A 20,830-nucleotide genomic window follows, 5' to 3' on the forward strand; every position below is an offset into this window, starting at 1 on the left:
TATTATAATTCAAATAAAATAGTTTAGTACTTGTCTATGTCTGAAAGCAACAGCAAAAAGGGACCAAAGCATAAAATCAGTCTAGTTATAAACCATTCTGTGTAATGACAATTCAGTCAAATAAAGCCTTTCCGCATCTTACATCTAAAAGGGTGGTATCAGTCTGGTCAGATAGTCTTTGGAGAAGAGGAATAACTAGCAAAAAGGTTCTAGAATGGATAATACCTTGGCCCTGGAATTTACCTGGTGGATTTGTAGTAGTGTGAACATCTTCTTTCCTGATGAATATGATTTGTGAAACATTTTTATCTTGTCACTAAACTGTGTTTTTTCTTGCTTGGACTGCCTTATAATGTTGAGGATTAGGATACACATCTCCAACATACTTAGTATTCTGCTTCTACAATCTCAATTCCGACTGGAACAGCAATCCAAACACGACAGTTCTGAAATATTTCCAGAAGATACTTTGCCATAACTGCAATATTGGAAGACATACTGATCCATGAAATGACTGCCAAAAGTAGCCACTTGTATTCAGACATAGACTTGAATGCTAAATTTCAGAGAATTGTCTTGATTAACTTGTTCTTCCAGTTGTTAAGATTTTGATCTTTTTCTTCAATAGGTTGATAAAGCTTATGACTACCTCATTCAAAATACATCATTTGCAAACAACATAGGTTTCACCATTACAGTTGGAAACAACCGTGGAATCTACCTCAGAGATCCTGTCCAGGTAGCTGCACCTTCTGACCATGGTGTTGGCATAGAGCCATTCTTTCCTGAGAATACAGGTAGGAAAGGTCCTATTTGAGTTTAATATTTTAAAAGTATATATTAGGTGTGCATGGAGTAGGATTGAATTTTGCTGTAAAATAACAGAAAATGACTGGAATTGAAAGAAACAATTATTACTATGCTTTCCTTTAAAAAAATATTTTAAAGGGATTAAAATTCTACGTGTATGTGTTTTTGTTTCAGAAAATACTGACAGGATATCTCTCCAGCTCCATTTAGCTTTAACTTCAAATGCATCATGGGTTCAGTACCCTACTCATCTGGAGCTCATGAATCAGTGTAGGCATATTAATATTCGTGTGGATCCACGCGGCCTGCGAGAAGGAGTTCACTACACAGAGGTATTGCCTTCTAATTTTTTTTCCTGCTTAAGTATTACAGCAGTGTGGGATTCATTGCCATCTTGTTTACTGTTAGCCAGGCATTATGGCATGGGCCTGTCTGTTCTTATCACTGGTAGAGCAATGTCTGGTGGAGACCACTTATAGATCTAGAGAGAGGCATAATATAGTGGTGACTACTGTCTGTCTTGGACTTGAATTTGAACCCAAACTGATTAAAAGGTTTGTTTGTCAGTCTGGAAAGATGAGGTTCTTTGCGCTTTCTAGATAACACTGACAGGCAAACATTGAGAAGAGGCATTGACGGAGTATTCTGAATCACGAAAATCTCAAACTATTGTTGAAGTTCTCTGGCTTTTCTCAAAAAGGAAAAGTAGTACATGGTTTCACGTGTACTTTTTCAGTTTCTTTCATTACTGAGGACTATACATAATCAATTTGTATTCATAAGAATTGCAGAAAGTATTGGTAATACCTTATCTGTGTCATTAGAAAGTTGAAACTTGGTCTTAAGCATGGTAAATAATTTTATTGCATTTGACATTTTTAGGTGTGTGGTTATGAAATATCAATGCCCAATGCAGGTCCTCTGTTTCGAGTTCCAATAACTGTTGTTATACCAGCAAGGTAAATTAGCTTCTTCTGCTTACAGTACTCTGTGAAAAAAAATTAGGCAGTAATTTTATAGACAACTGTGAAAATGCCAAATACTAGTCAGAATCCAGCCTTCTTACCTTCATACACTACATTAGGTTCACTACAGAATTGAATGAGCTGTGTGCACATATGCTAAATTTGATAAGGCATTGTATCTGTCTAGTTTCCCTCTTGTAAAATGAAGATGGCTCACCTCAAATGCTTACTAAATTAGAGATGAAAAAAAAGATGAAAGGGTTCCTTCCTGTTTCCAGCAGTGGTCAGCCATATGCTTCTGAGAAGTCTATGGGGCAGTGGCTGGCAATAAGTAGCTTTTCCCTGTTTTTATATCCCCTGGGAACCTATTCCTGCCAAAAAATAACTTTTTTGCTCCATTGTGTAATTGTCTGTCATGGAAGTCTCCGGGAATTATGAGTCTCCCTGAAAGCAAATATCATAGGTATCAAAAGCCACTGTTATTAGCTGGCAGTCTTCTTTTCTATTAATGTGTGTCTTGATTCTTTGTCGATGGTATACTTCTAAGCATTGACACATGGTTTAAGCCAGTTGTTAGACTCCTAATTGGAGTCTTCATTTTAAAATACATTTAATACAGTTGTAAATAACATGAATAATTTGTTTTAAAAACTTTAAAAATGCATGCTTATGCCACCTTTTAAGCATACTGGTTTTAAAAGCCTATATATTTTCTTAAACAATGCACTTCCATTCGCAGGACAGATGAAGCTTCACATTATGATCTCAAATTTACTGATGTTCATTTTAAACCTGGTCAGATCCAAAGACACTTTATAGAAGTTCCTTCTGGAGCAACATGGGCTGGTAAGGCAAATAACAAATTGTCTCTCAAACTTTCAGGACACTTAATGAAGCAGGACGAGGACCCAGTGTGTACTTGTTGTCTGTGTGTGTGTGTAATGGTTTATATTTTATCTGGTTTAAATTTTTGGTTGTTTAACCTCTTAATTTTTATATTTTGTTAATTTTAGCTATCTTAACTATTTTAATCTGGTGTAAACTGCTTTGCCTTCCCAGACGAGGTGGCAGGAGGGTGGTGATGATGATTTTTGGTGATAAGTGTTTGTACAGTTTAAGATCTTTCTTTAGTACCGGTTGAGTATCCCTTATCTGGACTTCCAAAATACTCCAGAATAATCCACATGGGTTACTGAGATACTGAATCCTTTGTTTTCTGACGGTTCATTTTACACAAACTTTGTTTCATGCACAAAATTATTAAAATATTGTGTATAATATTACCTTCAGGCTATGTGTATAAGGTGAATACAAAACAAATGAATTCCATGTTTAAACTTGGGTCTTATCTCGAAGATATATCATTGTATATATGCAAATAATCCAAAATCTGAAAAAATCCAAAATATTTCCCGTTTCATGCATTTCACATAAGGGATATTCTACCTGTATCTTCGAAATCTCTGTGCCACTTTGAGCATATAGACCAGAAGTGGGTAACTATGACCTTCTAAATATTGTTGAAATACAGCTCACAACAGCTCTAAACAGCCTAGCCAATAGTGAGGGCTCTTGCAAGTTGCCATCAGCAGCATCTGGAAGGCCACTGGCACAATTACCCACTCCTAGATTAAAGGTGTCCTTTATAGGTTTATTGCCCACTTGAAACTTTTAAGGGTATCAGCATATCTGTTACCAGGTGCTAAGATGGATATAACTTCCCAAAGCAGCTTTGCCTGTGTATTTATATGTTTTAATTTTTCTGATGTATGCTATGAATCTAACATACATCGGTGAATGTGGGAGTGAACTGGTAGCTTGTTCAAAACTAGTCCTAAACCCGGTCTTTTCCTGTTATCTAGAAGTAACAGTATGTTCATCATCATCGGATGTGACTGCAAAGTTTGTCCTGCATGCAGTTCAACTGGTAAAGCAAAAGGCATATCGTAGCCATGAATTCTACAAATTTACTTCCATACCAGAAAAAGGATCAATTACTGAAGCATTTCCCATCTTAGTAAGTTACCTTGAATTCAGATATGTTAAAAACTCTACCTTCCGCATCACTCTCAGTTAACAGTTACCTCCCACATCATGCATGTCCAGCTGTCATTCCATTGGATGGCCACCCATTTCACTAGCCCCACAGTTGCACATGTGATGCTCTGCCGGTACACAGCATTGGTGCATAAAGGTGCCAAGTGATACATTGGCAAAGCACAATCATAGAGCTTTCCCATACATAACTCCCTTCACCCCATGCCCCCCTGTTGGATGTTCTGGTTTATGTATGTTGTAATTACATCCATTGGAGTTGTTGTACTTTCATTTTTTTGCTTTGGCACAGCCCCACACTTGGCGCTGCGTCATTTACATGCAGGTGCGAAGATGCACATTTTCCATCTTGAGTTGGTATATCCGAGCTTCTTTTTGCTCTGTTTTTTCACCCCAGAGCATAGCTTCATTTTGGTTTCCATCTGCTTTTGAGGCATGCATCATCTAAATGCCCCATCTTCAAAGCAGCTGGAAACTGCTTTATTTTGCCCGTCTGTTTCACCTCCTAGTTTAACTAAAGTTCAGTAAGTGCTAAGTATCTCCGGATCATTTTAGATCTTGTACCCTCAAAGGAAGGCAATGGTACACCCCCTCTGAAGAAATTTGCAATGAAACCCCTGTGATAGGGTAACCTTATGGTCACTATAAGTCAGAAATGACTTGAAGGCAAACAGCACACACAAATGTATGGACACATAGTGCCTATGTACCTTGCCAGTCTTTTATTTAATTCATGGAGGGTTTTTTAGTCAGAAAGGCAGTATTATGTAACACAAAGACCTAGATAAGTAGTTATTTGTTTGGTATTTTAAACACTCATTTGAATTTCACCATAGTCTGAGCTGTGGGGATTTGAAGGAAGATGAGAGCCAGAGTATATATCTAAACCTTTTTCTCTCACACAGGATAGGAGAACAATTGAATTTTGCATAGCCCGTTGGTGGGCAAGCCTCAATAATGTCAGCATTGACTACAGCATTTCTTTTCATGGCCTGGTATGCACCGCTTCTCAGTTAAATATTGTAAGTATCACTTCACATAGATTGTTTTGGTATATATTGTTATTAATTGAAATAGAATTATAGGTGCAGTTTTCTGGTCAATATGGACATTTCATAGAATCCAACAGCCTGTTTAGGTGGAGAGTATCCATTATAGTGCACCTGCACCATACGCGGCTTCCAGCCTACATAGAAGCTGAGCTGGGGAAAAACACTGGTGCGTGTGCAGCATGCGCAGCACACTACGGGCTTATGCCCCACCAGGAAGGGGGATCCGAAACGGATCCCCCATGAAAGGGAAGGGTCCACTGTACTTTAAACAAGTGAGCCAGTTGTTTTTAACTTTCTCTTGAAGACCTGCAAAGAAGAATGTTCCATACCTTAAGTGGAGCAGCTTGTTCCACTGCTGTACTGGGATTTCAGATGCTTTTCCTAAGGCGTTTCCTTACACTTTTTCATTGAGTAAGCAAATGTTTTGCTTCTAGATGACATGTATTTAAATTTGTAGGCTTTAGTCATTGTCACTCTTAACCTTTTCTCTCTAGGTTGAAAATGTCCAGTCCTATCAGTTCCTATTAGTGAGGGAAGATAATTACTCTTTCTTCTTTGCATATGTAGTCTTGACCTTTGCTCATTTTAGAAGAACCCTCCTGAAGTTTACCTTCCTGACTTCAGAATAAATGTAGCTGTTATTAATGTATAATCTCTTTTAACTGGTTGTTTGCTCACATGGCTACTTGCAGTATAAGGAAACGTAGCTTAGTAGCCAGGTGATGTCATATCTAAAACGCTTTTTCATGTTGACTGGAGAGAACAACATGTACAGTGCACCCACGTCTTACGCAGCTTTCAGCATATGCTGAAAGCCGCACTGAGAGAAGGGGCGACATGTCCCATAGGGAATAATGGGGTGTGTGCCCGGGGTGTGCGCATGCCGCCACGTGCACAAGCCCCATTCGTTTAAATGGGGTTCGAGCATAGGCGGAATTCGCTTTACACAGGGGAGTCTGGAACAGATCCCCCACGTAAAGAAAGGGCAGACTATATGTTTGATGGTTTATATTTTACTTTTATCCTACCATTTTTATAGTATTGAGACCTGGATTTGCTTGAGTTGTAAGCCAAACATCTAACAAGCCTATAGCTATCCTTATAAAAACATTTTCACCTCATAGTTTAATAGCACAAATGAAGTACTTAGAAAATAAATTTCAACAAATGCTGTCTCATTTTAGCATGCTTCAGAAGGCATTGTGCGCTTTGATGTTCAGTCTCCATTAAGATACGAAGATATTGCTCCTTGCATAAATCTCAAAAGTTGGATTCAAACTCTAAGGTACTGTATTTAATTTAGATGAAACAAACAAAACAGCTGTGCTGACCCACAAAAACAAAATTTAGAGGAAGTGAAAATGATGTTTCCTCAGACCAACCAACCAAGATTCCCTTTAGATTACTCTTATTCTTCAGCCCTGATGGTGGGTGGGTTTCTGATTGTTTTGTTTGTCTTCAATTAGTGAAGATGAAATAATTTTTTATGAGAAATTTTGGGTTAAATTTCTAGACTTACACATGAGTATATACAGTAGTTAAACCGGTGGTCTCTAAGGCTGAAATTAAGGATTATTTTTTTAATATCCCAAAATCTTTCACTCCTTTTTACTGTGTGCCACTGCTGTCATCACTTATATGAAGGTGAGACTCACTCACCCAACTATTTTTCTCAGATGGCAGCACAATGGGTCTTTTATCAGACTGCTGCCACCAAATTGCACGACAAGACCCTTAAACTCTGACCCCTCGCTTGAGGGACTCCCACACGTTTCTTTTACCTCTGGGCAACTCTATAGGATGATAACACGCTCACTACTTTGAGTGTTATAGGCAATAAAAGTATAATTAATCCCTGGATTATGGCTTATAGTTTCTTAAAATACCTTAAGCGACCACACGTTGAAGAAAAACAAAATAAAACTTTATTTACAAGATAGTTGGCTACGGTATCTCTCTTTTAGTGGATTCAGAGTTGATATGGTGTTTATTTGCTTAAACAGTTACATCTTTGGTTTCATGTTTTTTTTTTGTTTGTTTGTTTTTGTTTTGGTGGGACTCCATTTAAACTGCTAGTTAAGCTTTCAGTGTGATATGGTAAAAATAAAAATAAACATTGTTTGAGAACTACTTACTTAAAGCTCAAATTCAGGGGCCCTGCTTGTTAGCCCATTAATATTTGAGGTTAGATTAAAAGGTTCTTTGTAATGGAAATCCTTTCATTTGGAATTCTGTCAGGTTCTGTATACTTTGTTTTTAGGTATTTCCTAAAGACCTTTCTTTTAAAGTGACTTTAAAAGTATTATACCTGCTGTTTTGAAATTAAAACCCTGTGAAATTCATGGTGGCACCATAAGCTGACAGTAGACATAAAGGCATTTGCGTGCACAGTCATAATTTTACTTTGTTGAATTTTAAATTTATAGAAAATTTATAATTTATCTCCAAAAATAGTATATATAGTATTTCTAAATTTTAATGTCAAAATTGTACCCTGAACTATCGCCTAATGCTTGCTGGTGTTTTACTGAATTACAGACCGATGAGTGCTAAAATAAAGCCATTAGGATCACGAGATGTTTTGCCAAATAATCGACAATTATATGAGATGATTTTGACATATAGTTTTCACCAAGTAAGTCTAAATTTTTTAATAATATTCCATTATGTCTGTCATTACTTTTTGTCAGAAAACAATAAAAGTTATAAATGTAATCAACTGATAGGGAAATCAGACTTACTATCCTTATATAAATACTGAGTACCATAACATATTCTGGCTCTCTTTTTCAGCCAAAGAGTGGAGAAGTTACTCCAAGCTGTCCCTTACTCTGTGAACTGCTGTATGAATCGGAATATGACAGCCAGTTATGGATGATCTTTGACCAGAATAAAAAGCAGATGGGGTCAGGAGATGCCTATCCTCACCAGGTAAGCAAAACATTATTTCCTCTCTCTCCATAGTCTTTCTGGGCTTTATATTGGCTTTGTCACAGAGATGGAAAAATTAGCCAAAGTAGCATTGAAAAGCTCAGTAAAAACTTCCACTAACTTTCATTTTGTTGCTTTTCTTTTTTTAACATAAGGATATGCGTAAATATTATGGACTGTAGTATAATGTTGTTCAGACAAATCTGTATACTGTTTGAAAGTTTTGTACAGGCTTGTGTAGCTTCTCTTTACCATCAAGTGAAACAGGGGTAGGAAACTGCAGCCTCTGACAGCACTCAAGATAATGACATAGAATAAGGATCCTCACAGATGGTGGGCCGGTACAGACTGACACAATACAGTGGCTTCATGGTGACATGGGAGTGTGACATTCAGATGGCACATGCCCCCACGCTGCCTGGAAGCTGCATGGCTGACTGCACATGCGTCAGCTTCACAGCACTGTGGCGCTGCAGCATTTAGATGACGACGCAGTGCTGCAAAGCCTCGGCGAGGCAGGAAAAGCCACCACAAAAAGGAGCGGCAATTTGCCTTTTCTTTCTTGCGGCAGCAAAAAGCCAGAGTGGGGTGCAACATGCAGTTGCCACAGTGCCCACCCTGCTCTTTCAGGGGCGCCTTTGGGCCAGTCTGTTTTGGCCCTTAGTTAGATCGTGGGAAAACCTATTGACAGTGTAGAAAGTTTGCACTATCTCCCTTGCTCTTCCAGGGTAGCCTACACTATTGTTTCCACTAATTAGAAGTAGTAAGCACTCCTCTTTTTCTGTGAAGACTAAAAACTGTTGAGGAGCTCTTGGTGGGTCAAGACTCTGGTTGTTTGTGAACCTGATTAATCTTGTGGGGCAGAGATTTTTATCTCTAAATGTAAGCGTTATGCAACGCATTACTGGTCAAGGTTAAATAACTTATTTTAAAAAGAAAATATTTTTCTGCTTGCCTTCTCAATGTATTTTGAGAATATTATATACTGTGAAATAAGTTCAAAACCTGTAATTCAGGTAGAGGGGACAAATAATTGAGTATGCTGTTATTCTAAATTGATTTGAATTATGTACTGAATGTAGTTTGGGCATACTGGAAAATCTTAAGACTGATACATGTAGGTTTATGCAGAAATACACAGTAATTCTGAAATGAAGAACAAGGTGATATATATTCAACATTGGAAAAATATTCAAAGATATAGCCATGTTAATTTGTAGAATCAGTATGTAGAGAGGTCTTGTAGCACCTTTGAGATTAACTGAAAGAAAGAAATTGGCAGCATGAGCTTTTATAGACTATGTCATGCATCTGATGAAGTAGACTTTAGTCTATAAAAGCACATGCTGTCAACTACTTTCTTCCAGTTAGTCTCAAAGGTGCTACAAGATCTCTGTACATTGGAAAAATATATTCGCTAAGAAAATTTCAGAGTGGAATTACAGAAATTTATCTTTTCTAATTGGTATTAATTTTTAAAATCTGTTTTTCCCTATTGCTTTCCTTTAAAAAAAATTACCATAACAGCAAATTTTGGACGAAAAAGCTGGATATAAATTCAATAAATGGGGAATTTTTTGTCCTTAATGGTATAATTAATGTTGTAAACCTCTTTTAGTTTACAAAAGAGAAGAGAAATTACAGGCTGGCATCATATTTCAGAAAGCTTTGTACTTTACTGTTCACTTTGCAAAATATTTATTCATCTTGATACTAAAGAAGAATTTCTTTTCTTAGTATTCCGTGAAACTAGAGAAAGGTGATTACACCATTCGGCTACAGATCCGTCATGAACAGAACAGTGAGCTGGAGCGTATCAAGGACCTTCCATTTATTGTCTCTCATAGACTGTCAAGTGCCCTAAGTTTAGAGATTTATGATAGCCACAGCCAGGCTCTCTTAGGGAGGAAGAAGGCGAACACTATGTCTCTGCCACCAAAACACAGCCAGCCCTTCTTTGTTACAACTTTACCAGATGACAAGTAAGTTGTCTACTGTTTTGTAGCATAAAACATTTCAAATACTGTAAACTACTGTATATAAGTTGAGAAGTTTATGCTGAAAATTTGACCCCAAAATCCTGGGTCGACTTATATATGGGTCAGTATAGTAATACTGATGATGGCAGCTCATTCAGTGACAAATACACACACATACTTTCCTCTCCACTTTCCCTCCATGCCTGGGAATAGGCTGCTGGAAGCAAAGAGAGTGCAGGGCGATTTTTATTTCTATGGGAGCTATAGCTGATCCAGTCACAAACACACACATACACACACACACTTTATCTCCTTTCCTGCTTTAGCTCCTTTTATGTTTGGCTCTCCCACTTTTATGTCTAGAATCAGTTTTGTGTCTCCACACTGAAGAGAAAAAGGTCTCCACATTCTTCTACCTTTATATAAGAAGAGAGGGAGTGGGGAGAAGAAGGAAGACTTTGAATGCAGTACATCCTTATCCAAGTATAGGCTTTGATCCAAATCAGAGTGCTGAGAATGTTTCAGAGTTGTCTTGACAGCTGTATCACTGCTATATTCCATCTCTCCCTCATAAACTGCATGAAGTGAAGAAGACACAGGAGATCTTCTTTTGCTTTAACCAGACAAATCTCCAGCCTAGCAACAGCCTACTGTACTTTCAAGCCTCTTCATTTATAGAGTGCCTCAGGATTTTTTGTAATAATTATTCTATGTATTTGGGGCTTCGTTACATATAATCTTCCTTGTGATTTATATTTTACTTTGTTAGACTACCTAAAGGAGCAAGCCCAGGCTGTTACCTTGCAGGATCATTGACTCTTTCTAAGACTGAACTGGGAAAGAAAGCGGTGAGTAGAAAAATCGCTAAGCATAAAAGTTAGCATTTTTCATAAAGGAAATTGCCATTTTAAATGGCTAGGCTTTTTGTGAAAATATTTAAAGTATTTAAATAATTTCATCTTTTAGCTTCATCTCGAAACTGTATTTTTTGTTTCCAACCACATCAAGTACTGCTACTTCACAGTTGAGATATACTATAGACATGGCTTCCTATGGGCTCTTGAAATATTTTGCCGTGCAATTTTTTGTGAGCCATCTGTGTTGTTGCATTTCACCTCATGCAGCATCCATTAAAACAGTACATGCTGCTAAGCATCCACTGGAGAACACAAAGTATTGTTTTAATCTTTCTACAAGTTGAAGGCTGCCAATTTCTGATATACCTTTTGTTATATTGCAGTAAGATCTTCTCTGCCTTACGTAATAATATGAAGCTGTTTAAAATGATTTGTTATCATTGTGCAGAGAACTAGGAAGTCAATATTTTGCCTTAAATGTTTTTTTAGAGTTAAGGATGCACATCAGTAAACATTGCAATGAACAAATTTGTCCATTTCAGTAGTTACATTACAATAATGCTTGCTGGATTATGTCCAGCTCCGTGGTTTCAAAAGACTGTAGCTTTTATATTTGTTAAATATTGAGCATACTAGAAGTCAATAGATATTTGTTATAAGTCTTTTCGTGCTAAAATGTTATATAGTCAACTAAATGCATCTTCTGCAATACAAATGTGGGCAGTGTGGCTCAATAATTTCCAGAAGGTTAACTTAAATAGATATGAGGAAAATATGGCCCTCTAGATGTTGTTTAACTATTGCTTCCATCATCCCTCACTCATTGGCCATACTGACAAGCGGAATTAAAATCTAATAGCTGGAGGACCAAGGATTTTTAACTGTAATTGATTAGATCCAGACTCCTTCAACAGACAAAGAGGCCATGCATTTTAGGAAATCTCTGTACCCTCTAGTCATCTGAAAAAAAATGTCTGACTAAGTACTGAAAAAGTCATCATCAGTTTCATATTGGACTTGTAATTCTGCTGTGTGGTAGTGGAAGGCGATAATTGGAATCATTTGGCAATTTTACCTACTTTCTATCAGGTCACAAAGTGTGAAAGGGGTCATAAATGGGATACAGGTTAGAGAAGAAGATGCTGACCAGGATATGAAGATAGATTTCTGGTGATGAAATAAAGAGGGATGTAATCCTGCCTCCCCATTGCAGCCCTGTTTGCCTTTAGTTCTATCTCTGGAGGACTGAGAAATCCTTTGGAGGATGTATTTTGGACAGTATGATGATCCCTTTTGACTGCTGATGTAAGATTGCATTTAGCCTGATTGTAGTATCGGCTAAAGCAGTAGTGGTATTTTCCCCACTCTTAACACATTTTGATCTACTGTTGCTCATAAAAATACTATATTATAACCCATCCCAGTAATTTCTTCCACTTGTTTGCCAAAATCAACTTGGAGGTGATGATGGGACTTAATAGGAGTTACAGCTGTTATTTTTCAGAGCCCTTATTTTCTTCTGGGCTGTATATATTTTTACCTACTGTAGCTCATTTTAGTGTGCTGCAGCCTTAAGGAAAGTGAATCAGAACTGCATTTATAGATTCTTGCAAAACCAATTACAAACGTGCCAAGAAAAGGCTATCAGAGCAAAATGTTCATCTTAAGTGAAGATGCAGGTTGTTCACAAGATTGTGCTCGAGTTGACACGTGTGTTAGAAAAACCCTCAGCTGATGATGGTTATTTTTGCAGCTCAGTTGGTTTATCTTATGTTTGAACTTTCTGTGTGTTTGATGCAAAAGGAGTTGAGTGATTCCACTAATAACAACAGTTGTATTGTGTGCATAATGCTGTTGACCCCCAAATGTAGAGTATAATATAATTTAACTATGAACACTATAATGTAAGAGAACTGAAAAAGTAAGTTAGCCTTGGAGACAAGCTTGAATATTAGTATCAAATTAGAAATAGCAGCATTGATTACATTGTGTTCTTGTCATTATGGTAGTCTTTTAAGGCAGATACTCAGTTTCATTACTGTAGTTTCCTAAGTAAATTAATGCTTTCATCCCAACAATAATTGTATGCATAATGATACATTGATTGGTTATATTTTTAAAAGCTAAAATATTGTGCTTTATCAGCATGTTTTAATGGAAATTAGACACTGCATTCCAGATCCCTCAGTCAAGAACTGATAGAAGGAGGTGTCTCCATTCTGTAGAGTTTGTGGATTTTCTTACAGTATGTTGTTCTAACTCCCAGGGGCAGTCTGCAGCAAAGCGACAAGGAAAGTTTAAAAAGGTACTGAATGTCAGTTTTGAAAGATGTATTTAAGTCTTTCTGCTCATGGATTAAAGTATAATACTTAAGTTTTTTTCTTTGTAACTTCAGTTACCTTTCATACAGCTAAATGAATCATAACTTTGAGTAGTACCTCTTAGAATAGCAAAGCATTATTTGTTTAGCATTACAGTCGGTCCTTCTTATACACGGATTTTTTATACACGGATTTAAGCATACACGGTTTGAAAATATTCCAAAAAAGTATAAATTTACCTTGATTTTCCATTTTTATAAGGGACACCATTTTGCTATGTCATTATATTTAATGGGACTTGAGCATACATGGATTTTGTTATACACGGGGGATCTTGGAACCAAACCCCAGCGTATAACAAGGGTCCATTGTATATCAAAATAATGGTACAGGTTAAGTCTCCCTTATCTGGAATTCCAAAATCGGAAATATTCCAAAATCCATGATTGTCCACATGAGTGGCTGAGATAGTGACACCTTTGTTTTTTGATTTTGCAGTGTACTACCTCCAAGCTATACATATAAGGCAGTGGTTCTCAACCTTTCTAATGCCGCGACCCTTTAATACAGTTCCTCATGTTGCGGTGACCCCAACCATAAAATTATGTTTGTTGCTACCTCATATCTGTAATTAAAAATACCGTCTTTTCCGGCGTATAAGACGACTGGGCGTATAAGACGACCCCCAACTTTTCCAGTATAGAGTTTGGGATATACTCTCCATATCTACCCCTCTTCCAACGCACACCAAATAAAAATTTAAAAAACATCAGATTTTATTTCAATATGGTAATTTTAATTCAAATTCAATTTTAATTCAAATGACATGCAGGTACTTAGCAGGAAACCTTGTTGTATACAAAGCCTGCTTGGATTGGTCAGCTTTCCCTGCCTGCCCAGCCTTTCCTGTCTCCAAGACTATCAGAGTGGTACCTGCTTTCATATGATCATCACATACGGTGGGGATGTGGCCGCAGCTGTTTTTGAGCTCCCCCTACCATATGCGGCGACCGCAGATTCTCCAGTCCAGCTCAGAAGTTTCAGCACCTGACACCCGGTGTATAAGACGACCCCCAACTTTTGAGAAGATTTTCCTGGGTTAAAAAGTAGTCTTATACACCAGAAAATACAGTATGTGTTTTCCGATGGTCTTGGGTGACCCCTGTGAAAGGGTCTTTCGACTCCCAAAGGGGTCGTGACCCACAGGTTGAGAACCGCTGATAAAAGGTATATATGAAACATAAATGAATTTCATGTTTAGACTTGGTTCCTATCTCTAAGATATCTCATTATGTATATACAATTATTCCAAAATCTGAAAAACTCCCAAATTCTTCTGGTTCCAACATTGGAGCCCTGATGGCACAGTGGTTAAATGCCCGTACTGAAGCCAGTATTGCAGCCATAAGGTTGTGAGTTCAATCTTTGTGCTCCAGGGTTGACTCAGCCTTGCATCCTTTCGTTGGTCTCTAAAATGAGTACCCAGCTTGCTGGAGGCAGTTAGCTTACATGTAAACCACTTGAAAGGCTACTTAGTTCAGTGTGAAGTGGTATAGAAATCTAAATGCTGTTGCTATTACTATTGCTATTGCAAATCAGTTAAGGGATACTAATCTTTTATAGACACTGTAGAGAATTTTCTAAGGGATACATTTACAAATTGTCACAATAGGAAGGTGAACTACATACACTCATTTGTTGTTGCTGTTTAAAAGCCATCTCTGGAGGAGGCTGAACTAGATAAGCTGTTTCAACAAGAGAAGCCTGTAAGTCTGGCATTGGCTCCTACTCAAATGATTGCATTGCATTAAAAGCTAGAAGTGTCTGTCAGACCTCCAGGGCACCAAGGGCTATTGATACATCTTGCATTTCTGTTGCTATTTCTCTCAACACAACCCACATGCTTTATGTTCACATGTTTATGTTAAACATTTATGTTTATGTTAAAAGGAGGATACATAGAAACCTGTCTATTTCCATCTCTTGTTTTCCTTGCTGTCAGGGCTACCGCAGGCATGCCCATTAGGAGGCCTCCAGTTAGTAGCTCTCTTGAGCTGTTGTTCCCACGATGGTTTAAACCGGTTAGTGATTCCAAATGATCTGATTTAAACCAACATGGTTTCCACTTAATTCAAATCCCTGAAGCAATTCAGAATGGGGGGGCATGATTTTTACCCATTTAACCTGCGTCAAAAAGATGCTGGTAAAATGGAGTGTTGTTTGGGCTGAATCAATTTATTTGGAAATAAATCAATTCAGCTCAAGTGGGAACCAGGCGGAATCGAATCCACCCTGGTTCCCACTTGCAGCGGCTTTCCCTGCCATACCTCTGTGCTCTGTCCTCCTGGCCTGCCTCCCTCCTTCTACCCCGGCCTCTCCTCCGCCCCCAGTATGGCCAGGAGGATGGAGGGCGGAGAAGCTGCTGCTGTCACTTCCTGCACTAATTCTTGAAACTGGCGCGAACATAGTGGGAAGTACTGTGTTTGCTGAACCAGTTTCAGGAATCGGTGCAGGAAGTGAATCAGGAGGTAAGTGGGAATGAGGCCAGAGTCTCGTCCTAGACTGCAGGGAGAGAGAGATGAAGTGGAGAAGAGGGTCTTCCTCAGATCCCTTTCCTTATGTACAGCTGTGAACCACTGTCTTGGTTGGTCCAAAGCTATTGCCCTGGCCCAGAGGTGGCCACAAGCGGTTATGTAGATCTGTTGCTAGCACACAGCTGGGAGCCTATTTTTGTTTTTTGTTTTTTTCCTAAGGTTTCAAACCCACTGTCAGGAACCCTGGCTCTCTGGCAAGAACATGTATATCATGGCAGCCCTATAACCTTGTTTTCTGGGCATTTAGAAATCTGATAATGTTATAAAATGAATGAAAAGCAGAAAGGAATGAGGAGCATGCTACTCAACCTAATGTCATGCTTGTGATCTAGGCCCTCATTCTGGATATCCACATATACAACATAGATGTCTGTAGAATAGAAGCATATGTATATGGTATAGAATTAGAGCTCTATGCTCTGAGGATTCTGGTTTTCATGGAAACTAATGTACATATGTGTATAGACCTCACTTCTCCAGACCTTTGTGCAATATGTTCATCACAGGTGTCACACACATAACCATTGTGACCTTACTCTTCATATACTTTTTTTAAAAAAAATTCTACATAAAAACAACATACATTGATTTGAAACATATACACATACACATACATAACAATATTTTCTCATTATTGTCATCATTTCCTTTTGTCTTTTCTGATTTGACTTCCTTTCCTTCTTCTCTTCTATACAACGTGCTTTTAACCTAATCCCTTGTCATCTCAGTCCTTTAGTTTTGTCCATTCTTCCCCCCCCCCCCCCCAAATCCTGCCTTCTAACGTTTATCTAGTAATGGATCAGTATTCTTGACTTTTCCACCCTTATTCTGTTCCAGTCCACTTTTATTGTTCATTTACAAGTTAATATTATCCAATGTTTTAATGCCCAAATGGGGATTTGTTGACTAAAATTCACACTATGCTGATCAAATATGATCAAGGTCATATATTGTTGTCACAAAACTGTGTGCAAATGATCTCTTGTGTCAGTCTATACAGTATTAGGGGAGTTTTTCATTATCGGAGAGTGTGATATGCAAGAGTTTATGACAGCTATCTGCTGGTAGGTGGAGACTAAAATAAATCTTGATGGGTGGTGACCAGTGATTATTGTTATGTATCATGACTGATAGGGCATAATTGCCATTGAAATGTGATGGAAAGATCTGGAATAGGCAAAACAAGCTCCTTCTATGGTCAGGTCACCTTCTGTGACAATGGCATTGCAGCAGACTGAGTTGACACTACACATCTAACTGAACTGAAACATAGTAGCTTATATTGCTTCAATTAATGTGCATGCTATCATAATTTATTGTCTCCCGGGGATCGAACTGGCCTTTAGAAACCTTTTTAGTCACCATTACAAGATGAGTAATGGCAAACTGGAGCTGCGTGCCCTAGCACATACAGAGATACTTCTAGAGCAAAGACAGGCAACTTCTTTAAGTCCAAAGGCCATTTTCTCCTTCCCAAGTACAATTTGCCTTCAGAATGCAGTCTTGCTCAGGGCTTTCTGTTTTTTCATTGCCACAAAGCCCTTTTTGATAAACAGGTAATAGTAGTTAATCACTTCCACTTTATAAGAAAGGCCTTTTTCTTACTTCAAAAGAACAAATTTTGCCCTCACGTAGGGTTATTGTGGTGTAATTTGCTATTTGGAGGATTTCCCTAGCTTTTGGGGCGATCCAGGAAATCTTGGGATGTTGGGGAATGCAACTAATACTATAACCTTTCAGTTTGTCTTTGATTTATGGTGATAGCTTCTCCTGTGCTAGACTCTAAAGTGTAGATAAGAGAGGGTGAAATGGCTGTCATTGACAGCTCTTCTTTTCAAGTCTTTTTGAGAAAGGAGGAAGACCAAAACCCCAGACAGCTGGCAGGCAGGTGTTTGCCAGGGTCCACATGTCATAAAACATGCACATTCATGCCAGAGGCTATTAAAAATTAGGTCTTTCTTCAGAAAGCATCACTTTTGTATAGCTGAAATGCCAAGTTTTTTCTACCATGTTAAATCAACAAAGTGATTTAATATAACCACACCAAGAATGGTTATAGTAATCTGAAGAAAATAAGGTAATACATTTCTTCTTGTATTCTGCCCATATCATCCATGTAGACTGAAACAAATGACATGGTCAGCTATTCTGATTAAGTATAGTTATTATGATGGAATGGAATGCCTCAGTTGTCAGCTGTGAACGTATTATATACCTAGCTGTGCAATAAATGTATGAAGTCTGTTATGCCATTCCAAAGGAACTAGATTCTAATTTAAGAATTGTGTGTATGTAGCTTCATTCACAAAGCATACCTCGTGGGAGAAAAATCTTGACAAGCAATTACTTATGTTTTGATTCCTTCCAGGGTTGCTGTTCCTTGTAACAAGTAAATTTATGGAAATACAGAATTCTAAAAATAAAGCAAGCTACTTTTCTTTTCTTTTCTTTTCTTTTTTTTTTTTTTTTAAAAAAAAATCAGTGCTCTTAGAAAATATGACTTAACAAAGTGATATGGGTTAGTTGCAGGGCCAGAATGGTACGTTAAAATCTGATCCATAGACTTAACATGTCTGAATCAAAATTTCATCTCAGCCATAAACATGTCAGGTGAGCTTAGAAAAGCCACATATGGTGCAGACAATCAAATCTCAGCTAATGAATCAAGATATGGTTGAACGTTTTGCTAATTTACACAGCCTCTTTGCTCCTCCATTCCCAACACACCTGAATGCCATGCAGAAGTCTTCAGTTAACAATTTCACAGTTTGTCATAATCAGGAAGCTCTGTTTATAAGGCTCTGAAGGATCTATGACAAAGTAGCATCTAGAGTAGACCAACTTAAAACTGATTTAGTATCTCGATTTCTTTTAACACTGGCAAGCATAGTTGAGTGAAATGAGAAGCTATTATCTGTTCTGGAACTGAGTTGGTTTTGCATGAAGGTATGCTCTAAGGGGCCATGTGCAGAGATAAAAGATTTGTTCATACCTTGGCTTATTAAGCTGGTCACTCATCATGACTGTTGTGTCTTACTTCAACATGACTGCCTATATTAGAAGAGTCCTTAGTTGTTTTAAAACTTTGATACAGGGGTTACTGGGGTAACATTTGATACAGGAGTTACTGGGGAACTCACTTTTTTGGCACTAGTAAGTAAAAAACTTGATCACCCTAAAAGAAAACCACTAAATAATCTACATGTAAATGTTTTGCCCTAAGCAGTAAATAAGTGATCTTTTTGTTTAAAAATGCAGTTCTTGGTGTATCTTGACTTTGCCTCAGTAAAACTCTGTTGCTTTGTATTTTAACTGTTTTATTGGCTATTGCGGTGGTCATAATAGCCATCAAGAAAGCAACTTTATAGAATATTTTGTAAGTGTGTTGTAGAACTTCGTGATCATTGTCTTAAAATGTTGATCCATTGGTTTATTTAGGATTAGTAGAGGTTTAGAGCTATCTTAGAAAACACATTACTTGAAAGAAAGAAAGAAGCATCAGTGATAATAGCTGTATATATGCTTAAGAGGATGGTGAACCTATCAGCTGTTTAGGAATGAAGACTGAAAGATTCAAGGTTCATATGACCTTTCTGACAGCAAACATTTTCTATTTTTCCTTTTCTTTTCCTTTTCTTTCTCTCCCCCCACCCCCAGCATTTTTTTATATTATGTCCATCTCATAAAGTTCATTATTTTAACGTTTGTCACTATCATTACACAGGAGTAAGGTTCCATATTAGCAAGTGGGGAGATTAGATTCTACTGTAATATAGGAGAGATGATGATTATTCATATTCCTAAAAATACTGTTATGAACTATAGATCATAACTGGGTGATTTGGGACTCTAATCATCTTCTACTGGTCTTTGTCGTATGTTCCACCTAGAGTTGGGGGTCAGACCATGCATGAAAGTGTGTCTGGATGTGATGTCAAATACCTCTAGAGTAGAGGACATCTGCGATAAAGCAGAGTTAAGATGCTTGCCTCCATCTTTTTCGCCTAGTGAGCACATCAAGTCAGGGAAAATCTTACTGGGGAAAATGCCGAGCTTCTTCCTTCCAATAAACTGACTGTATTTTAAAAGATGTTCCCTCTGTAGTACAGGGGTTTTGTCAATCATGTCTAAGAGATCTGTGGTTGCCAGAACTTTGCACAGTAATGGAATGAAGAAAATGTTCATGTTTGCTCCTTGTGCCATTGTACTTTCAGTGGTTTTGAAGTGTGATAGAGTTTCTTGGATTGACAGTTGATGGATGAAACGATGCTACATTGCATTTGAAGCTGTATGTGAATAATTCTTGCAACTGTATGTACAATGTGGCCTTAGTTTCTTGTTAGACACTTTTATATCAGCTAATTAAAGAGTTTCCCAACTGCTGGCACTCCACCAATTGTGACAGGGAGGAGTCAAGTAGGAAGGCAGCGGTTATGTTTTTGTCTCATTGGACAAATGTCCAGACATTCCAGAAAGGAGTTGGTATCCTTTTCAGGAATCTAGCTTCACCCAGAAAGCTTTATATTGGTACAGAAATGTTTATAAGTGAAATCTGGTCTTACGTAGTTTCTGAACCAAACTGGTATTCAGTAGAGTGTCTGTTTGTTGCTAGTGTGGGCAATTTCCTACATATGAATGTACACTTGCCAGGTCCCTCATTCTTCTAACAGTATTCTGGAAAAGGCCTGATTTGCTAATGGTTTCAAAATTTGTGGAGTGATAGAAGTTGTTTCAGTGTTTTCTGAGCTTGTAAAAATGTCTTCTCTAATCAAATATTTTGTGTGCCTTCCACACAAAATATTTCTGACTTATGGTGACTGAGAGTGTATGACTTGCCCAAGGTCATCCAGTGACTTTCCATGGCTGAGCGAGGAATTGAACTCTGGTTTTTAGGGGTGTAGTCCAATGCACAAACACTGCACCACACTGGCTGTCTAATCAGATATCTAATCAGATGTTACAGTGATATAAACCTATAAACTTAGTTGTAGTTGATGGACTCCAGTTTAAGGTGTGATTGGGGCTTTTGTTTTGTTGTGATTTTGTTTTTTAAATTAAGCACATTGTACTGTAGTAATTTTAGTAGTGGACTTGCCATTGAGAAATTCAAATTCTCAGTGTTCCATGAAATTCACTGGCCCCGTATCTCATACCTTGATATAACTCTCAGAGTTATAAGAATAAAGTGGTAAGGTAAAATCACTTTATTGTTAAAATCTAAAAGCTGTCACAATTTGATACTGGTCCAGCCAGTAGATACAAAAGC

General features: G+C 37.8%; 1 protein-coding gene across 3 annotated transcripts in view; it reads left to right on the plus strand.

The window, feature by feature from the left end:
• The window catches only part of TPP2 (tripeptidyl peptidase 2), a 57,603-nt gene that overhangs the window by 28,810 nt on the left and 7,963 nt on the right, over window positions 1-20,830 (plus strand). For 2 of the 3 annotated variants that reach the window (XM_089511241.1, XM_089511243.1), the window contains exons 13-24: window positions 629-797; window positions 985-1,142; window positions 1,693-1,769; window positions 2,515-2,621; window positions 3,638-3,792; window positions 4,736-4,852; window positions 6,067-6,167; window positions 7,421-7,517; window positions 7,676-7,813; window positions 9,551-9,795; window positions 10,562-10,640; window positions 12,916-12,954. In XM_089511241.1, the coding sequence (XP_089367367.1) occupies window positions 629-797; window positions 985-1,142; window positions 1,693-1,769; window positions 2,515-2,621; window positions 3,638-3,792; window positions 4,736-4,852; window positions 6,067-6,167; window positions 7,421-7,517; window positions 7,676-7,813; window positions 9,551-9,795; window positions 10,562-10,640; window positions 12,916-12,954 (1,482 nt within the window). The remainder of the gene's footprint in view (window positions 1-628; window positions 798-984; window positions 1,143-1,692; window positions 1,770-2,514; window positions 2,622-3,637; window positions 3,793-4,735; window positions 4,853-6,066; window positions 6,168-7,420; window positions 7,518-7,675; window positions 7,814-9,550; window positions 9,796-10,561; window positions 10,641-12,915; window positions 12,955-20,830) is intronic. The other variant, XM_089511242.1, reaches the window with a different exon arrangement.

This window comes from Sceloporus occidentalis, unplaced genomic scaffold, assembly GCF_023333645.1.
Source record: "Sceloporus occidentalis isolate IW3139 unplaced genomic scaffold, rSceOcc1.0.p SCAF_2, whole genome shotgun sequence".
Classification (NCBI taxonomy): Eukaryota; Metazoa; Chordata; class Lepidosauria; order Squamata; family Phrynosomatidae; genus Sceloporus; species Sceloporus occidentalis.